At 44.1% G+C, this 20,977-nt stretch overlaps 1 protein-coding gene across 3 annotated transcripts in view; it reads right to left on the reverse strand.

Annotated features, from left to right (window-relative positions):
* Positions 1-1,153: 1,153 nt before the first annotated feature.
* Positions 1,154-20,977, reverse strand: part of DAAM2 (dishevelled associated activator of morphogenesis 2) — a 191,857-nt gene continuing 172,033 nt past the window's right edge. For all 3 annotated transcript variants that reach the window (XM_030035269.2, XM_030035272.1, XM_030035268.1), the window contains 3 exons: positions 17,779-17,910; positions 9,379-9,549; positions 1,154-7,403 (listed from right to left, as the gene is read on the reverse strand). In XM_030035269.2, the coding sequence (XP_029891129.1) occupies positions 7,188-7,403; positions 9,379-9,549; positions 17,779-17,910 (519 nt within the window). In that variant the 3' untranslated portion in view covers positions 1,154-7,187. The remainder of the gene's footprint in view (positions 7,404-9,378; positions 9,550-17,778; positions 17,911-20,977) is intronic.

Consider the following 20,977-nt stretch of genomic DNA (forward strand, 5'->3'; position numbering starts at 1 on the left):
ATGTAAACCAAGAACCATCCCACACAGCACTCAGACTCCCATCTGCTGCCTGATAGTCCTCAGCCTGTGCAAGCAATTATCCCCTGATTACTTTTGCTCCTTTCCATGGCCCTTCCCACCTAAGAGCCAGAACTAACAGCTGGGGCTTTATTTGGGGTCCCTGGGAACCCATGTACTGTAGGAATGTGCTGCAGAGCCAGCAAGGCTCCCACTCGAAGCTAGGCATGAGTTTCTCAGGAGCTCATGGTTAAAACATTGCCCTTTAGTGGGCTGAAGATAAACATGAAAAGTTGTGGCTTAAGGATGAATTTTGTCAGCAGGCTATTTCTGTTAGAGAGACAGGGAGATCCATGCGTAAGTGAAACAGCTGCACACATTGTGTCCAAGATGAAAACAAGGTTCTGCCCCTGAGCTCCAAGGAATTCCTCCACATGTTGCTGGATTCAGCCACAAATTAGTCCTAGCCATTGTGTGCCTCCTGCTCGCCCTGCTGTTCTGTGTTTAACTTCTCTCCTGTCTCCCCTCCCACATCCCTGAAGGTTTCACCCCTGATGTTGGCTTTCCTGGCTTCTTTTCAGCTGGCCTTATTTAACTCTTTCCTTTGAAGCAATCCTTTCCTGCCCCCTCCTCCTCTGAGTCACGCTCTTGCTGTCGGAGTGTTGCTCAGTTAAATAAGCAAGCTCACAGCCAGTGCTGCAGTCCTGCACTCCCTTCCTCTCTTGTACTAGTAATGTCCAGACATGGATTATGAACTCTTAGATAGCAGGCCTGTCTTCTTTTTTTTTTCCTTTAAGTGAACTCCTGTGTTCCCTATGTTGTTCTGAAACAGCAATGAAAGAGTGCTTGCCTCATGGTCTTTTTAAAAGGACCCTTGGATATGGTAACGTGGTGGCTCCATGATTAGCTCTTTATCATTGCAAGATGTAGGGAGGATGTGCTTGTGTTCCACCATGTTGCTTGTTCCCCCAGAACAACCTGTGAAGTTTCTCACCAGCTCTGCAGTGACTGTGTCACCTAAAGAGCTGCATGCTCTTGACCAAAGAGAAAGATCCAGAGCTTAGCAAAAAAGTGCACCCAGACTCCAATTCACCTTTAAGACTTTCCAGCAAAATGCACAGAAAATGCAACTACAAAGAAATTTACTGAGACGCAGTGGGGGCAATATATCTTTAATTTTTTTTGCTTTTGTTTTTTAGTATTACAGTATATTCTTATAAAAAGGTACAGATAAAAAGGACAGTACAGGATTTGTACATTTAATTCACTTATAGTCTTAAACTGACTAAGAAATGAGGATACACCAAGGCATTACAGCAGCACACAACCTCCCACTTCACTAAGCAGCACTGTACTTTCTAGCTTGGCAGGGAGGGGCACCTCCCGAAGTGACCTGTGAGTTTCAAGCTGAGCAGGCTTGCAGGGAAGGAGAATGACTGAAGATGAGGATGGTTTGGAAGGGAGGTATTGAGCACAGAGCAGCTCAGGTACCTGACATCCCCTTACAATTCTCCTAAAAACTGCAAAGGTTTTTAAAGAGCCTGTTTAAGGGCAGGCATGAAGTGGGGAAAATGGCTTGTCTCAAAGGCTTTTCTAGATCACTTGGGTGAGAGCTCCTAGTGATGGACAGCTGAAAGGACCAAGCCCTTCATGAGCCCTGTGGAACATCTTGTAAACAGACAAAAACCTAAAGTAGAGTTTTGACCCAGATGCTGCTTTGAATTACTCTGGTGTAAACCCAGAGCAACTTTTACTGGTTACAGTGGATCTATTCTACATTACCACCTGTAACAGAAGACTCTGGTTTGGAAGCATCCAGACTCTCTCATGAAATGATGTGCCAAAACACCATGCTAGACTAATGGCATCCTTCTCAACAAGCACAGTGGGCAAAATCTGGTCAACTTCAGGGGATACTGATCATCAAAACTACTACTTAGAGTAGTAGATAGCTTTTATATATATATACACACACATATATAAATTCTATATTTTCAGTTAGCTAAATTGTTTTACCCAGGTGGGCCTCTTCAACCTTTCATAACAGAAGCTAAGATGGCCAATGCAGGCTACTTCTCTGGATGGTAGGCAACCAGAAATCTCCTATGTTGAGTACAGAAGCCAAGGAGCCATGGCCCCAAACACCTGGTTATTGCTGTAGACTCCAAGGGTAGAAAACCAACCAGTAGAAAGATTTTGTTTATCCTGGATAATCTGGGGAGGTAGGGTGCAGAAGGAGAGAGGGGAAGTAGAGGAAATCCTTCTTCCTTGGCCTTGAAGATAGGAAGGAATATTAACTCTGAGGAAGGAGAACTGCCCCAGTTTGTCTCACTAGTGTGTTAACTCTGGTGAGAAGTTACAGGGCATGAACCACTTTTGCCCGTCTATCCAAGCTTCTCTGGCATTATGGACAGAATTTATGTGGAAGGGTGAAGTCTGAGTGAACAACCGCGCAGCTTAACTCTTCTCAATCTTCTCACCATGATTCATGATGAGAAATAAACAGGTTTTATAGAAAGTGTTCTAAAATAACCAACCTGCATCAGTTCACCACGTGCTTTAAAATGCATGCTTTCCCAGAACCAGGATCACCAGGGGCAGCATGATTATGACAAAAGCAAAAGGAAAGTTTCTTTCTTCCCTCCCTTCCCGCACTAAGACTGCTCACAAGGATCTCCTTGCCTAGCTCAGCTTGCTGCACAACAGCCAAGCCAGCTGTCTAGCCGGTGTAATGCCCTGGCACAGTCTCAATAGTCTTCGCTATAATGCAGTGTATACATACAAATGTAGCAAACTAAAATAAGGCAAAATAAATAGAGGTGTCAGATTTACAGGTTCCCCTTAGAGATTCCTAAAACCTTTTTTTAAAAAAAAAAATCATTTAACCCCCAAACAAACAAAAAAACCCCCAAACAACCAACCCAGAAATGAAACTGCATGTATCATGTACATTATCAACTGTACAACTGATCTCCTTTCCCCTCATGGAAACTCCTGACACAAGCTTCTCCCATGCAACCCAGCTCAGAGTGTGAGCTTTCCTAAAGAAGAGGAAAGATTCAGCCAGTGGGGCTGACCATTACAGAACCACCTACCCCACAATCTCCCACCAGGGCCCCTTGCGATTCCTTTCCCTTCCTCAAACATTGCGAACACATTACAGAAATGCTTCTGAAGGATGCACAGGTCATCTCCCTAGTGCGGAGTCTTTCACCCCTGAACACTAGTCCTACTTCTGCTTTCATAGGGAACTGGTGCCCACATGATAGCTGTGCTGCCAGGCATGGAAGGGCCTTGCTGCCCTGAAGTCACTTTACCTTGTAGCATTTCCAGAGACTTATGACCAACTGAGAAGAGTGACCCAGACCAAAGGGATTGGGAGGGGGAGGGAGTTCTTCAGTCTTTTCTCGGATCATCCTAATGCAACCTGCTTAAGAACAACACAGAGACACAGAGGTAAGTGAGCACTAGACCTCTAGGGACAAAGTCTGGAGAGTTAGAAAGTACCTCCTCTTCTAGGTGTGAAGAACTTCATCATAAAGTTAGCAATGACTACATTTCTGCAGGAAGCAGAACAAGCCCTCGATTATACCCTTCTTTCTCACATCTCCTCCTCCTCCACTTATTTCCAAAGACAGAGTGATTTCACTTAAAATGCTGGTGCCAGGCACAGGTGCAAGGACAACAACAGACCCTAGCTCCCTAGCTCTTCTCCAGCTCTCAGTGTGATAAAGAGGTTATGCCTCAATGTTATACTTCACTACTGCTTGCTCAGTCTCAGTCCTCAGACCCTGCTCAGGCTCTGCTAGCACTAGAGGACAAGAAATAAGATTTTCCTTTCTCATTCAGTACTCAGCAAGTCTACCACAACTGCTGATGAAGAACAGAGCATAGATGCACTCACAGTACCCAAGAGATGAGAAGCAAGGACAAAGTTGGCTTCAGCAAGAATCTGAAGCCAGGCCCTAGAGCAGAGACAACTTTTATCCTCATCTTCTGCGTGGCCAGCCTTATCTCACTCAGTAGACCTATTAATGGGCCTCTCCACCTGTCACCACTTATATGAAATCACTGCTTGCCTCAGTGTGTAACTGAGCTTTTCCAAAACCCTCTTTATGGACATTCACCATGGAGTCAAGAGCCAGGGAGGACTGTCCAGCATGCTGCACGAAATCTTCAGCCACCATCACAGAGTCAAAACAGGAGTCTGGGGCACTGGAGTGCTGAGAAAGTTGAGCTGCAATGAATCAGGGGCATGACTCTGAGCTTTCTGTCCATCCCAGTAAGTATCCCACAGCTGATTTACAGGAGTTGCACAATCTCTCATTATTTGTGTATGAGTCAAGAAGGTGGCAAAACTACAGCAGCTTTCTTTGACTCTGTCAGTGTGGCCAGAGTACTACGTACTATCATACAGGATCTCTTTAAATTGGGGTTGAAGTGTGTACACAAATGGACAGAGGGCTTATCACTCTCTGCTTTTGCTACATTTGTGGCCTGGCAAAGTGACTTCAGTTTCAAAAAGCACAGCACAAACCTAGTTTGACAAATACCGGGGCAGGGGGAATGCTGTATTTATATTCAAGGGTTTTGTCCTGAGGTGTTTCTTCTCTGACAGCAGTGCCATGCTGACAGTCTGCCTTATCAAACAAGTACCTAGGGAGCAAGCAAGCAGACGTAAGTTGGACAGAGCCATGAGTCACATCATCTTGCACCAGGGCTGACCTTGGCACTACACCTGAATTTCTAGGTGAGTCCTAAACCCAGGGAGAACAAAGAGGGGGAAAAAACCTACAATGTTCTAATCCATAAAAGCATCATCTTTGGAATTCAGGGATTATCAGTTATATACCAATTTGGCACATATTACCACCTCTTATATGGCTTACATGGCACAGGTTATATGGCATGCTTTAAAACAAGACAAACAAAAAGGGCTGGGATATAGCATGTCTACTTCAGAGAGCAGCAAGGAGCTTGTTAATATAATTTACAAGAGACATTTCTAAAAATCCATTTTGTAATTTAAAATAAAAATGCTTAAAAAAGTGAGTTTTTCTTAAACTTTCAAAAACCTTTATGAAATACAGTCTTTCTTCTACAAGGTGCTTGTGTCCGCTGCAATGGGCATTGCTGTTAATAGCTAATCCCAGAAGGGGAGTAGGATAGTAAGGGAGGAGAACGCACCCAGCTCTTGTAAGATACCAGCTCTTTACGATGAGTATTATACAGAGGCATGGCAGTCTGGAATGTCGTAAATAGGGAAATTCTGGGGTGGGAGACTCAAAATTCAGTAAACAATGAAACATTAGAGTTTAACAATTCCAACTTTTTTGCTTCTTTCCATAGTTTACACAATTATTTTACTCTCAAAGTGTTCAGAAAACCACCACAGTTTGCTTCTCCAATATCGGTAGTGTGTAATACTGATCAGGCAGTGTGCATGGCAGAGGAAGTTCTGTTCTGCAGACTCGGTGCAGAGCCTGAGATTAAGTGACATTCAGAGAAAAATCAAAACAAATTATTAAAGTGACAAATAGAGCTTTTTTCACTTCCCTGGAATTCCTTAAAATTTTGTGCTGTTGACTATTGATGCATAGTTTGCAGATGGTGGTTCCCTCTTCTCAAATGTTCTCTCTTTTCTTCCTGTCTAGGAGAAAGAATCCATCACCATTTCTTTCTTTTCCTCTCTTCCTTCTCCAGGGAAGATAATAAAAAAGAAAGACAAGATTCAAAAAAAAAAAAAAAAAGCCCATGACAGCCCACACAATCCAATCCCTTTCCTAGAGCCGTGAAGACACACAGAATTCATAAGTCAAGCCTGTTCTTGGGGTTCTTTGCTTTTTCACTGTGTGCTTCATACGTGTAGCTTAAATACAAATTTACTTTTTTTCTTATGAGTTAACCCATCTCCAAAGCCTGCTTGGCTTGCACAATTCTGTGTCCTCCTGGAAAAATTCTCAGTTTTCATTATGGGACCCTCTGTTGGTTCATCCCAAGTGATCCCTTCAAAATGGAAAAGGCTGTGGACTCCAAGGCTCTCCTTTTGACACCATTCATATCTTACTGAATTACATGATTCTCCTAGGTAGGAGTGGAGTGTGTGCAGTGAAGGTCAGCCTGTTAGACAGAAAGACCAGTTCATGCCAACAGGAATCACAGCTAGCATCAAGGGGAAAAGAAATCTCATTTCTTGCAGCCAGTGACCCTGTTTGCTTTTTGCTATTTGTGACCTGTGGATGATACTAGGGAGCTCCTGATTTCCATTGGGCTGCACTAAGAAATCTTGCAAAACAGGTAAGAAATGTTCTGCTGTTTCCCTCCCACCCTCCAGCAATGACAACAGGCTCGAGAGTCACCTACTTGTAATCCCAACCTGGCAGTGGCATAGTTTTCTAAAGAAAAGCCAGAGCTTCTTTCCTAGAAGATGCATTTCATAGCTTCAAGGCTCAACCATCAACAAATTCCAGAAAACTGCTTCTAGAAAAGCAGAATCCAAAAGACTTTTGCAATGTATTTTATGTTAATCCTGATTCTTGAATTTCAATTTATTCCAGAACCTGATTACTTCCTTCTGACCATCACTTGCTTTGGACAGTGTAGGCCACACAAAAATACTATACAGAACATGAGATCAAAAGCATTTTTCAGGTGCTAATCAATGGCTTATAAAATCCAATTCTGGAAGGGAACTGGAAACCTCAGGAACCACATCTTAACAAGCCCCTGAAGGCCAGTCTAGATCTTGGAGAAGCGACAGGTGCTTACAGAGCTGCTCTGAAATTAGTCTTGCTTATCAGCAAGATGGAGATCGTGACTAGTTTTTACTTTGGCACACAGAAAATTATCTTTTTCCAGCTCTGAGGCAGTCTGCAAGGCCCAAGTACTTTCTGTCATCACCATGAGGCCTTTGATGACACAATAAACTCCCAGAAGCAAATCTGTCGGCTCTGCATGGCCCAGTCACAGGCCCTGCTGGCTCCACAGAGGCACTTTTATAATGGTTCAAATTAGGAGCACAGAACAGGGATGAGAGGAAAGCTGATCATGGAAAGGTAACGTCTCTAGCCACAGACCAAAGAAATCCTTTGGGGTAGCTGTCAGCCAGGCACCATCGCACACATTCATCTTCCTTGTTTTGCACTTTTTCATCACCTTCTTTTGGTTGATTATTTTTCTTCCTCTTGTAATTAATAATTTAGCTTTGTCACCACCCGCTCCCGGCTTGTCTCTAAGCCTTGGTTCCCCGAACGCTTACGGTTACGCTTGAGCTTGGATAAGTCTTTGTCGAAGACTTCACCCGACCTTAATGCTGACACCAGGTCATCAAACTCCCCACTCTCTTCAGAGATGCTTCCAGCTTTCACTTTCTTTTGCCGCCTCTCTTTTTCCCTCTGCTCTTTTAGCTGTGGAGAAAGACACAGAGCTTTAAGATTAGCTAACCATGATACCAGGTAACTAGGTACACTGCCAAGAAGTAGCTAAGATGCGTCAGTACAGTTTAGGGAAAAAAAAAAGATCAGGAACTTATCCACAAGGCCATCACCTGTGCCAAGAGCAAGAGGTGACCATGCTGGGCTTTCCTTCTTCTGCACAGGCAAGCAGAAAGCAGGAGACATGAGGAATGAGTAGCATTGTATGTTTGCCTCACAAAGCACTACCACCCTGGAGCAAAGAGGACACATGGGATCTGTCTATGCTGCTGCTGTTTTGCACAATTTTTATAGTAGGATAGTGCCAGCAAAGCAGCTGTGCCAAATGGCACTCTACAAGTGATGCTAGCATAAGTAATTACCTAGCTTCTGGGACCAGGCTTGCAGTGACCTTAGTATGGCAGCACCTACTATGCTGACAGTACCTAACATAATGAGTTTAAAGTTAGTTTGGATGTGTCTATACAAACCACAGTTACTAGTATAGTCACAAACAGCTTTGCGCTTGGGGCATAGCTAGCTAAATTGACAGGCAGAAAGGCTGCAGTCCTGCAGAAGGAGGAAAAGAACAAAGGAAAAATCCCAGAAAGCCACAAGCTAAACATACTGGAGAATTAAAATTGTGTGAGATATCAAAACATCAACAGAAACCCTATCCACCAAACAGCTCATGTTTGGATGGAGGCAGCATGTTGCAGTAATGGGAAGAGGAAGGCACATTGCCTCGACTCTGGAAAGAGAAACTGGTTATAAACACAAAGAGCAATGAAACAGAACTGCTGATTTTACAAATCATTGGCTAGGTCCACCAGTCAATGTGATGCCCTTGGTCTCCCTAGGGTAGCTCCAGGGAGCTCAGTTATCCCCCTCTGCTGCTCAGCTCCAAGATCAGTGGAAATGGCAAGGGATGGATGCAGCTGTCAGGAAGCAGGTCGCTTGCTCTGCGCGCTAGCACCATGTTGCAGGAAGACTCTTTCCATAAGCAAACTGCAATCTCTCTCATGGTGTATTAGGCCTACAAAACCATATCAGTTCTTTAATAGTGGGCTCCTGCACTTTCCAGGCTGGCTGAGAGAAAACTTGAGCCTAAGTCCTGGCATTTTATCCATGTGTCCAACAGCAAGGCTCCTGGCATCCTGGCGTTTTACCCCTCTCCTCCTCTGAAAGGCACAAACCAGTGCTTTTGGAAAAGCAAACATTTAAAGCAGCAATTCCCCACAGCAAGGCCTGGGGCCATGGCGGCAGCCAGGATTAAAGTGCTGGCAGGAGGGAAGGAGGCAGGGGACTGCTGAGCCATTCTCAGGCCTCAGGAAAGGCTGAGGTTAGAGGGGTAGGCTAGTTCACATGAACCCCTGGGGACACACACGTCTGTCTCCCAGCAGCAAAATCAACTATGCACAAAAGCTCTCTCGCCACATCAAGGCCAGACATGGCGCCAGCATTAAGGCTGGCCAGAGAGAAATACTGCCAGCGTGGGCTGCAGCAGGTGCCAGGGCATTCGCTGTGTCACTGTACGCTGTCAGGATACAAGCACACAGCAGGTGATGGTGGAGTCTGAGTGGAAGCTGACCAGCTGGCAGGACTGAGGGAGATCTGGCTCCCAGAGCTTTTGCACCGAGCCTGCAGCCCAAAAGCAGGATAGTCTGGCACTAGGCAGGGGCAGCACCATCCTGCAAAGTGTCAGGGCAGAACAAGCAGGGCTAGATTTGGTATCTGAATCCGAAAGAGGGTAATTTAGAGCCAAACAGTATGCCCTTGAGAGCTGACAGGACAGCCAGCAGGAAAAATGTCATTATTTGTGAAGAGAATGATGTCAAAGAGAGGTGGCATGGAGAAGGACATAAAACAGTGACAGCACATGAGCATTGGAATTGGCTATCTCAACCTTTCTCTCTTGAGACATGAAAAGGCGACGGAAGGAAACACCTTCCTGTGCCCAGGTCCTCACCATGGCCTCCATGCGTGCCCTGCGCTCCTCTTCTTCCTTTTTCTTCCTCATATTCTCCAGATCTTGCTTGGCCTCTGCAAATGACTGTAAGAAAGTGTCGAAGATGCCAAAAAATTCATCTGGCTGCATCTTGCCCTCGCACTCTCCAAAATGCTTCAGTGCCTTGGCATACTGTCAAGGGAGCAGAAAACACAAGCAATAATTAGGCAGGCAGGTTGGTGAAGACAGCAGGGAAAGCTTATGAGTAACCACACATGTAATTCAATACCCTCTGAGCATTCATGTGGTGAGAGCAGAAACTACTCCCTCAGCAACAGAAGTGCCTCTCCTTAAAGCAGGTGCCTCTGTCCCTGAAGAATCTGCTCTCCTGAATATCCTTTGGGCAACACGGGGCAACAGTGCTGGAGAGCACTAGCTGTCCACTCTACACAAAAAAAGCATGTTCAGTGCCTGAGGGCGATGAAGTAATTTCAGAGGACGATCGTCTGGCCACATCTCAGCTGCAGCTGTGGGACAGCAGGGGCATGGAAGACAGTGAGCTTGCTAGGGAAACAAGTAGTTCTAGTCCATCCTAACTACCAAATAAGTAGTTTTAGCCCACCTTTTCCCCTTCCACCTTGCCCTCAAATCCACTAATAAAATGGCTGGAGTTAGAGGAGGTTTTTGCAATAACGTTACATTCTGTCCTCTCAGGAGCCTTTTGCTATGTCATCCATCACTCTGGAGTCCTCTGAGTCAGGGTGTTGCCTGGGAGAGAGGAGACTACGGACAGACATGGCATGACAGAGGGGCGAGGAAAGCAGCCAGGGCTCCCGGGCAGTCTTAAAAGAGAGCAAATACATCACAAGTGGCTTTTATTTTAAAAGGCAAATATTGAGGCTGCAGGATGCATGTGGAGGCAGCCAACTGGCAGGACTTCAGTCACAGGGCAGTCCTGATTGGGATATGGTAAATTCACAGCAACCCCTGGCTCTTGGACATCAGTGCTGCAGCAGTTGTACTCTCTTTGCTCTCTCACACACACAAGCATGCCTCTGTACTCACCAAAACGCACTCAAAGGCATTCACATATAGTCTGTCAACAGCATGTATGCACAGGTCCACTAAGTCCTATATAAGCGTATACATCCAAAAGCTGTATCATTGTCCAACCACCTTCATTCACACACCTCTGTATCGCAATAGGCAACACCAGCAACATATTCCTGATGGCACTGGTGCCCCGATGCACAGCTCCCCTAGCATTCCCCGCTTGCGCTTTAACACACCACCACTAAGCAGCAGAGCATCCTTACAGACCTCAACGTTTGCCAAACCAAACCCAGACTCTCCCAGGCTATGGACTGCCTTCAAACTCTCTTGTGTATGTATTTAGCTCATACTAACACAGCCCAGCTTCCCTTTCCTTAGGTGGGTGCTCATGCAGAACAGAAAAGACAGTAAGGACAGTTCAGGCTCCCATCCCAAGCACAAAATGAGTTTGGAAGCAGGTCTTATAAACCCCTCTGGCCCTGTACCAGGTAAAGCATAAACAATGTCTCCCAGTCAACTGCAGTGGGAAGAAATCTCCAAGGAAAGCAGCTTTCTTCTGGCACAGCCTGAGATTCAGCATCTCCCCTCCTCTGCTTTCCTTGCCAGGCCCACAAAGCAGTTTGAAGCAATAGCTTCTTTTTTCTTTAAAAAGGCTGCATTCTCAGCCAGAAACAAAGAAGCCCAAAGTATCTGGAAAAAAAAAAAGTGTTGGAAGAAATGCAAGTTGCTTTGAGCTACCAAACATGGCAAGAGTTGAAGGAAGCACTACAGCAGCAAGTCATAGAGGGACTTCAGAGTACAGGAACAGCAACAGATTACTTCTCTGTTTTAAATTCTTTTCTCTGAAACCTCTGAAGACACATATACACAAGTATGCACACCTACTCCCTCTCCCCACTCCCCTCTGTATATATGTATTTTCTCCGTAAATAATGTACACACAGTCTGCGTGAATATTAGGAAAGTGCAGCAGTCTCACAGTAATCCACGCTGACCAGCACCAGCTCTTCAGCAGAGACAATGCAGGCTGTGAATACTGCAAAGGGAGATAAAGCATCTCCGTGTACTATGTTTTCTTGGCTTGCCTGCTCCAGCATGCCAATCAGCCAGGGGAGCAGGAGTGACAGAAAGACTTCAGCACAGGCATTGCCACTGCTGCTTGAGCACACAGAGCACCTGAAGCTCATTGCTCACAGGAGATGCGCTACCTGGAATCTCTTCCCACTTAACTTGTGGTTAACTCCTGTGAAAATTGAGAATGAGGCACAAATTATGAGCAGTGACTAGAGCTGCCAGCTAGAAGGAAGGCTTGTCCACCTCCTGCAAAGCCTGAAGTCCAGGGACAGCCCACAGGAGATGGCTGCTGTACCTAGCGATGCACCAGATCCATCCTCTGTGTTTCCCCTGTGCACAGCAAAGGTGAGTGAGGGAGCACACAGGAAGTGAGCTGGTTTGAGCCCATGAGTGCCCATAGGGGTTTCCTAGTCTCTTAGGGAGGCTGGGAGTTGAAAAGGAGGGAGTCCTTGCCTGGGGCTCTTGGATCCAACATACATGGAATTCTCCATTAGAGGGTGGTGTTGTCTGCAAATGTTCTGCACATGGACTGTCACCCAACTACCAGCACCAGCTAGTTCTTGTCACAATGGCAGAGGGGCTTTTGCCACTGCCTCCCCACTGCCACTCAGTGGAGGAACAGTGTTGCTGTGCTGGAAGGACCCAGCAGTCTGGGAGCTTTCCAGAGACACTCATGAGTATAAGGTGTTGTAGTCTCTAAGCAGCAGTGGGGAGGAGGCTGAGAACAGCCTGTCTTTGGTGCCCTGTAACATGGCTTAGTAGGTCACAATCACTTACTGTAAAGCAGTGAAAAATGAAAAGCAAAAATCTGTGAGCTAGATGTACTAAAATAACTGCAAAAGAGAAATCTGCAGTTCACTGAAGTAAATATTTTCCTTCTATCTCCATCCCCTCCGGAAAAAAGCTGGCCGAGAAGAGGAAGGCAAGTCAGGAGATCCAGCCTCTGCTGCCAACTCTGCCCATGATGTGGCTTGGGAACTCATGCTCCCTCTCTGAGCCTTCCTTTCTCTATTCGTTACAGAACAGAAAGTGTCACCCCACTAATCTGATACAGGAAATGGAAAAAAAACCAGTTGTTGACGTCTGTAGGGCACCACATCAATGCAATGCACTATTGTAAAGACAGCCACGCTGTCTTTTCACTGTTTAAACTGCAGCGGACCCCTCTGTTTTTATTACTTCTTCTATTTCCCCGTAGCTCTGGTTCTGCAATCACGTGTGGTTTTTCAAAGCACCAGTGCGGGAACGACGGGCAGCAAGATGCTGGAGGCAGCCTCCCCAAACCTGGTATGAAGCCCAGGCTCCTACCTGCCCACAGTGGCTAAAACCACACTGCCTGCCTTGCTCAGGGTATCAGAGGCAGCACAACGCAGACTGAGGTGCTCTGGACGCCAGCCCTCTCTTCTGCTCTCTTCCGCAGGATTTGTGTCATCATGTACAATCACTCGACTTCTCCATGGGCAGATTCCCTGCCAAACAGTACCTGCTCTCGTGCACAATGGTGAAATCTGTAGCTAAGTCCTCATGCATGCAAAAGACTTCCCAGAATTTTGTGACATGCTGTAATATCATGGAACAAGGTCTGAAACTTGCTTATTCCTGAAGTCATTTGGGGACAGATGACATGGGCAAAAGCAAGATGGAAAACTGTGTTTCAGCAGGTTTTCCACTGTAATACAGGATGGTATCTCTTTTTTTCATTAAAAAATTCATTTCCACAGCATAAGGGCCCCCAAGCTCCATGATATAACAGGTCCACAAGCTCAGTGACAGTTCTGTTTCTTCTGCCAAACTTTCCACTGAATTCATCCTCTTGCCAAAGCAAATCATTTAGACAGTTATTTATTTTAAAAAGCCATTTTAGCAAGGAAAGGGAAAGCGGGACAGCAGCTCACTGCTGTCATTGGCTCACATTGCCAATGAAATGTTAAACAGTGGCAGAAGAGCTCTGGAAACAGCAGGAATGGGGCTCTATGAGGAGGAGGAAAAACAGCCATGATAAAAATTTCCTGCTGGCTGTGCTGCCTGCGCTGTCTGCTATTGGAGGAGGAGCCAATGCACAAATTAATTATACCATGCAGGCATGCAACATGAACTGTCTTCCCCAGAGAAGTAATCTTGAGTTTGCTGTTATGAAGCCTCCAATCCTGTACTGATGCAGTTCAAATAAATGTCTGTTCTCTATGGGACAGATTCAGATAAGTTAATGGAAAGAGCCCAGCCAATTTCAGGCAGGGCTGGGCCCAGCTCTCCTTGCGCCTAAATGTTCTTAAATGATTCTCCCATGAGTTCAACAGTGACTTTGGCAGCACCAAAATTGAGATACAGATACTATAAACATTTCTGATACGTTAGAGGCCAACCTGCCCTGAAGTATCTCTAGTTATAAGGTACTGTGCAACAGCTACGTAATTTATTTACCAAGTGGCTGTTTCTGACAGCAAGCTGTGGTGCCTGCACATGCCCTTTGTAACACATCTCATCTTGACTTCCTTAGTCTCCGTCCTGATCCATTCCTTATTCATTAGCCCCAGTGGCTGACAGAAAATACTGGTCCCCCAGAATGACTGACTGAAGTGCACAGCCTGTAACTGGCGCTTGGACTACAATATTTCTGCGTGCTTTATAGAATTCTGCCATTAATGACTATTTGCTTAAATGGATTTTGTCTTTCACTACCTTGCTGTTCTTCAAAACAGTTACTATATGTGCTAAGCTTTTTAAATGTATGTGCAGATTCTGAACTGCGTTCTCCATGATGACAAAAACCCAGCTTGAGAGGAGCTGTCATGAGAAAGACTGAGGATGGACACTTTTCCTACCAACCTCATCAGCCTTGCCCAGGCAGTGGCCTCCATTGCACCTCTACAGAGAGGCTTAAGTTTAATACTCATCATAGGAATGGCAATACCTGACTAAGCAGGCTTTGTTCCTCTAGGAAGATCCAAAACATTTTAAAAACAGGCTTGTTATAAACCAAGGACAAAGTAGAACAGTTATGAAGCAGCCTAGCAATCTAAGTTCATACCTGTCAACATTTAAGTATGTTGTAAAGCTTCATATAGGGCATATATCAACTTTTTCAAGTAGAAAAATAAAATTCATACTATGGGAGGTCACTGTTCCTCTGCCTGGGTATTTTCATTGCTTCCCCACTGGAAACACAGGGAAAAATTTTCACAAACAAAATTCAACCCCATTCTGGTCTTTCTGATGTAAAAAAGTCAAATTTTCATCTGTTCAAACATATAAAAACTGGTGAAGGATTCCAGGGCAGAATTTCACTTTCTCCTGCCCCCAACTTCCAGTTTACAGGAAATGGCAGAAAACATTATCCCTTGATCTAATCTATATATTCCCTTATAAAGTGGTATTGAAAGTGAGAAAAACACAAAAAGAACAAGAACCAGCTGTGCTAGGGAGCCTGTTTAAAGAGTCAGTCTAAGTTGTCAGTCAGTTCTTAATCAAGCCATCTGTTTACTGCATGAAGATAAGTACAGTTACAAGGCTTCCTCTGCAAACATGGATGCCTGCATCTGACAGCCTGGCCCTTTAAATTTAAAATATCACTTTGTCCCCATGGCCACTAACTGTAAATGGTCCTGTTTAAGCAAAAAGGCCGAAAAAAGTACTGCATGGGATTGTGAAAAATATCCTCTACAGAGAAGGTCAGCACCACACCTTGGTAATGGATTGTTTCCATAACTAAAAGGAATAAAGAAATGACTTTTGCTAATACTAAAGACATTTAAAAAAATAAAAAACTTCCCAGGTTTGAAAAGATAATTTGTATTGTTTTAAATCCCAGCTGAGGAAACATGGCTCTGATTAACTCATGGCAATCAATTAGCCACATCTATATTTAGAAGGATATCCAACTCCAGCTGTTAAAACTAGGGCTTCATTATTATTAATAAATCTGTGAACCAGACCAATTCTTCCTGGGCTCATTAGGATATTTTTAAAAGTCCTCCTTCTCCCACTACCTTTTTTTTCAATTTGCTTTGCTTTGAAAAACAAAAAAAGAACAGGATAATCAGATGTCTTGGTCCCTCTCTTCCTTTAACTGGCTAGTTATAGTAGGTTTCCATGGTAAGAAAAAAGCTTGTGATTCAACAAGCACAGAGAGCCCATTGAGGTTGGAAGATGTTATAGGCTTTGCACATCTGGTTTGTTGAAAATTTCCAGCTTTCTTTTTTTTTCTTTTTTAAGAAAAAAGAGGAAAAAGAGGAAGAAGAGAGGGGAAAAATACTATGAGGCAAACATGAGAAATAGCTCAGCATTGGTAAGGGCAGACAGTTCCCTTTTAGGAGTCCAAAAGCAGTTTTTTGCCAGTGGAAGAACCAAGGCCATAGGTTGAGAAGAAGTTGGAATGGCATGTGTTCAAACATAGTAAGGGTGTGTGAGGAGAAGGTAGAGAAACATTTCCTAAGCATGTTATAGTCATTAAAATAAAACATCTCTGTATGTCGAGTGCTTTATGTTGGCTATGTCTAAAAAAGTGTGCAACAACCTCCAGACATACTGATTTGTCTGTAGGGAGATTCTCCGGTTATTCTTAAAGCAAAAGAACGGCATTTTTCCTGCAAGTGCCTGACCAAGAAAAGTTGCATTGCTGTGCTGGTCATATATCACTTGCTGGTTTTCAACCCCTGACTGACCTTGTAAAGAATCTGCATTGGGCTTTTGTCCTAGCGTGCCAAAAGAAAGGACCACCAGCATCTATAACACCAAACCAAAAGCAGGCAGTCTAACCCAAGGACAGAGAGAATTTGCTTCCAGAAATGTGCACCTAACTATAATGAAGGTGAAAAGTTTACCCAGTCATAAAACAGAAGCCCCCAAACCATAGAAAACTGAGCTTTTCTCAGTAACTTTAGTGGAGGCATGGAATGTAAAATACTGGTTTTGTGATTATAAAGCCAGTATGGTGTGAACTTTATTATGTTGGGAGCGGTTTGAATCTTCTCAAGCAAAGTGACAACAATGAAAACATTAGGCACGTTATTCTCCACAGAATTTCCTTTACAACATTAACAAGTGTTAGAGTGCCCAGCTTTGCCTTCTGAGTGCTGCAATAACTACTGCCTCACTAGCATTTGCCAGGGCAGCTAGCTCTAGCTGACAGCCAGTAGCTCCTGGTGTTTGCAGCTGCAAGTCAATATTACCAACATTATCTCCACAGCAAGGAAATGCTTTTGAATTACAGAATGACATTACTGGAGAGCAACTGGATGAGTGAGGAGTCTTACTGTTCAGATTCTCAGCCTGTAATTGCCTGTCCTTCGAAATCTAAGGCCTACCAATCCAATGGCATAGGTTTCATTAATAATGCAATAGCTCCCTTAACTCTACAAGAACTGACACCAGTGGTGGAAACAATTCAATCCAAAAGAAATAACACATTTGCTTCATAAAGCCAAGCACTTTTAACATGCCAGCCAACAAGGGCAGATTTGCCATTACATATTGTTTACTTTAGAACTTGCTCTTCTCTAAACATTTTCATATGCTTATGATCTTTTCATATAAATTCTTCCTCATTCAGCCGAGAGACAGAGGGATTAGTGCCAGACTCCAATCATCAGCAAAGAACAAGCACCTCCTTAGTTGCACAAATCTGGTAGTGGAGATGCAGACAGTGAAAGGACAAAATGATCACAGCAGTACCTGAAGAATAACATGCGTATGGTGCTGGCTGTGTAAGAAGGATCCAAGAATGTTGGACAAACCACGCTTGTTTGCGATTTCTATCCTTGCAATGAAATACAAGCAGTAAAAGAGAAGCCTAAGTGGAAAAGATAAGGTATTCAGGGCTACCAAACTACCCAGAGGTGCATTTTTAAGGGAAAGGAATGAAGCACAAATGCTCCCAGCTGAATGAGCAGAGTGGGATGAAGTCAGAAGCAGAAGGTAAAAGATATGAGGCCATTATCACTCATCACCAAAGGGCCTCTTTTTGAGAGATTGCTTAAAAGGCAGTCCCTTCAACACCACGGCACGGTGTGGTATCCTGGTACAGACATTGCCATCACAATTCTATGCCACACATGGATAATATTAAGGAAGATTAGCAAGAAGTGGGCAAGAGCACTGAACCTTCCTTTAATCCTAAAATACATTCTAAATGGCTATAGACCAGATTAGGAAAAGTAAGAAACTTCAGCCTAAACCATTTTCAGTGTCTATTATAGTTATCACTACAGTCCCAGCATCTGAAATTGCTGCTTCCATTTTGATTCAAGCTTTTGACTGAGCCAGTGAAACCCCAAACACTTCAAAAGGTATTCTTACCTTGTCTCTAGCTTCATTGAGAAGGTCTTCCAACTCTGAGAAGCTGAAACTGGCCACAGTGATGAAATCACTCATGACAGGAACGAACCTGTCCCCTGATTCCCATACGCGTCTCTTCTGATAATCCAGTTCCTGAAAGAGAAGAAGTAAGAGATATAAACAGGCAAGTGTCAAAGATTCCTCGCTGACAAGGAAGGGAGCAGGGAAGCCCATCTATTTCACTCAGTGCAGAGCATGCTCTGCTCCCACTCCACACACATTCATCCAGAGCTGTAACTCAGAAACCACTTTCTCACTAAGACAAAGGTTTTGCCTTTTCAGCATGAGACAGCAGGTTAAGGTGGGATGAAGGAAGGTCTTAGCTACGGTTCCTGTTATCCTCGAACAACAACTGCTCCCAAGAAAGCCATCAACATGTTGAATTTCTAAAGCAACATTATAATTTAAGCATCAAGTACGTGAAATGCTGCATTTTGTTTTCCTATGCAAAGTGACAAATTATAATAGAGAACTCTGTGTAGCAAGTGAACTTGGAATTTTTAATAGTGAGTTTCCCTCCACCTTCTCTTCCCGTGATGATTCGAAAGGCTGTATACTCAGGGAAATTTGTACATGTGTGAATAATATATATAGTTCCTAGCTCTGGATCTCCCCTTTAGTTCTTCGAAAAGCACTAGGTGGGCAGCAAAAAGACATCAAAATTGATTCTCCCACTGAAGAACAAGCAGACAGACATCAAGTGTAACATTTGCTAGCACCCTGCTAAGCAATAAGCATTAGCTTGGATGTCATAAAAGTTACAGAGGTATAAATTGAGGCTATTGCAATAAGAAGATTGGGGGGGGGGGGGAAGACATAAAACCATAGGAAACTGAGCTCTATTTGTCCACTACCTACAGAAAGAAAAAAAAAATTGTAAGATTCTTTCTTTCTGGCTCAAGTATTTTAGTTTTAAGCCAAGATTACCCATGCTATCTCTTCCCTTACTCTATTCACCATGCTTGTGGCATGGAAAGAAATACAGAGCTCCTCAAAATGACTAAGTTATAGTAAGACTGGCAGTCTCACATGCCTGTGCTTGGCTTGTGTGCTGTTGACAGTCTCATGGGGACAATGAAATTGCAATCTGGGCCGCATCTTTATTCTCAGCTGAATAATCAGTGGGAATGATAAAGCCTTACTTTCTCTGTAGGGAAAGCAGCATGAAACAGGTCAAGTTACAATCTGACCATCTGTTCCCTTTGGAAAAAAATATTTTTGTGCTGGCTGCAACTCCAGCTACACACATGTTTGGTGCTCTCTGTTACTGGTCATCAAAATACTGGTTCACTGAGCCAAGTGGGTGGGTTTATAAGCATCTATGCTGAGAAACTCCTTGGGATTTGTTCCACGCTGCTGCTGAATGCAAAGAATGACTTTGGACATCAACAATCTAAAATCAGATGTGATATATCTTCTGATCTGATGTGAGTTGGAAAGATAATGTAACCACTACAAGGAAAGACCACAAGGCAGAAAAGAGGCAGGAAAAGCAATGAGCAGAGAAAAGTCCACATTAAAGAAGTGCTACTTCCCCTGCTTTATATTACATCCTCTCCTCCACCGGTTTTCCTAATACATCACAAGAGACAGTCCCAGGAGCACTACTCAGTTACATCACTTTGCAATGAATTGTCTCTGTGTTAAAATCACTCTGAATTGGACCTTACAAGTACAGGAAATGTCACGTCAAATGCTTCTAAGAATTACGCACATTTTTTCAGCCACTCTTTCCCATTCTAGTTTTTAAGCTAATTTTAGCTGAAAGTTGTTCTATCCCCTCCTCCCCCACCTTCCCAAGCAGGTGAGTATAACAGTTCTGCATCTTACTCACTGTTGAAAGCTATGACACTTGGGGCTGTTACCAGAAAGTAATGTTTTTCAAAGCAAAATTAAGATTAGGTGCTCTGCCTTTCATTTTTAAATTCAGTCCTTCCCTGCATGACTATGTAGTCAACCTGACAGCAATGCCAGAGAATAAGAAACTCCTCTGTATCTTCTAGAAATGGTCCATACTAGTCATAACAGCACAACAGCAGAAGCCAGCACTGCACCTGGTGGGCTGGGCTGCTGGTTCTCTAGAGAGGTGAAATGATTCAGCCATGGCAGTGGTTTCTCAAGCAGTGGTTATGGTCTCCTTGCTGTGTGAAAGAAGGACTCTGCTGACAGAATTCACTTCCTGATTTGGAGAAGACCAAGAACTACTTAGCTGTCCTTCTGGGAGCATCCTACACAAAGGCAATAGTTGCATGCATGTCTTGAAAACAAATGTGTCTTATTTTTACAAAGAAGCTGCAAGTCCAGGACGGCAAAGGGTTAGTTGTACCTTTAAGAACATCTGACTGTGAAACTATTTTTAGCTTTCTATTCTTAAGGGGCCTTGAAGAAACTTCTCAGTCACTGGAGCCAAGGCTGTGGTGTGAACACAGTGGAATGGAATCAAGAATCACACCTTCCCCTCCTCCCCCTTCAACCTGACAGTGATCTTCTATTGTTGCTATAATGCTGCTTTTTACACGCCAGAAAACCACAAATTGAGCAAGCAGACTGGGAGGTGCTGGCAGCCCCAGATGAAAAATACCATGGCAGGGAGAAGACTGAGGAGGGAAGATGGTGATTGAATGGGAAGGATAGGTTGCCCATGGAACCCATGTATGGGAAAGACTAGAAAAATTGGCTGTAAAGGCAAAAGGACAAATAACCCAATCACAGAAAGCAAAACAGAAGTAGGTACTCACATTTCAATGGGGGGAATTGTCTGTCCCAGCCAAAACTGGGCCTCTCTTCATGTCATGAACTCCTTGTTAGCCTTCCCTTTACAGGTGCTTTTAATTCCCAGAACACTGCACTCCATGTATGCAGCAGTATCTCTTCTCATTGCTGCATTCTTCCTTACCCAAACAATCCAGAAATAAGGTTTGGAAAGTCTGTTTTTTTACAGGAGGATCACTGGCCAATTACATGATGAACTGCTGGAGGCAGCCAGACAGCCTGGGGACCACTGACAGGACAAAGATCCCTTCCTCTAACCCCAGAACCAAACCAAACTAAAGGAAAATGAAGTCATCACTGTCTCATAGTGGATGAGAAGGACTGGAGAGTCCTGTGTCAGTTCCTTGTAGATAGGTAATCCTTGCACAGAAACCACCCAATGCAATTC

Source organism: Aquila chrysaetos, chromosome 13, assembly GCF_900496995.4.
Source record: "Aquila chrysaetos chrysaetos chromosome 13, bAquChr1.4, whole genome shotgun sequence".
NCBI classification, from domain to species: Eukaryota; Metazoa; Chordata; class Aves; order Accipitriformes; family Accipitridae; genus Aquila; species Aquila chrysaetos.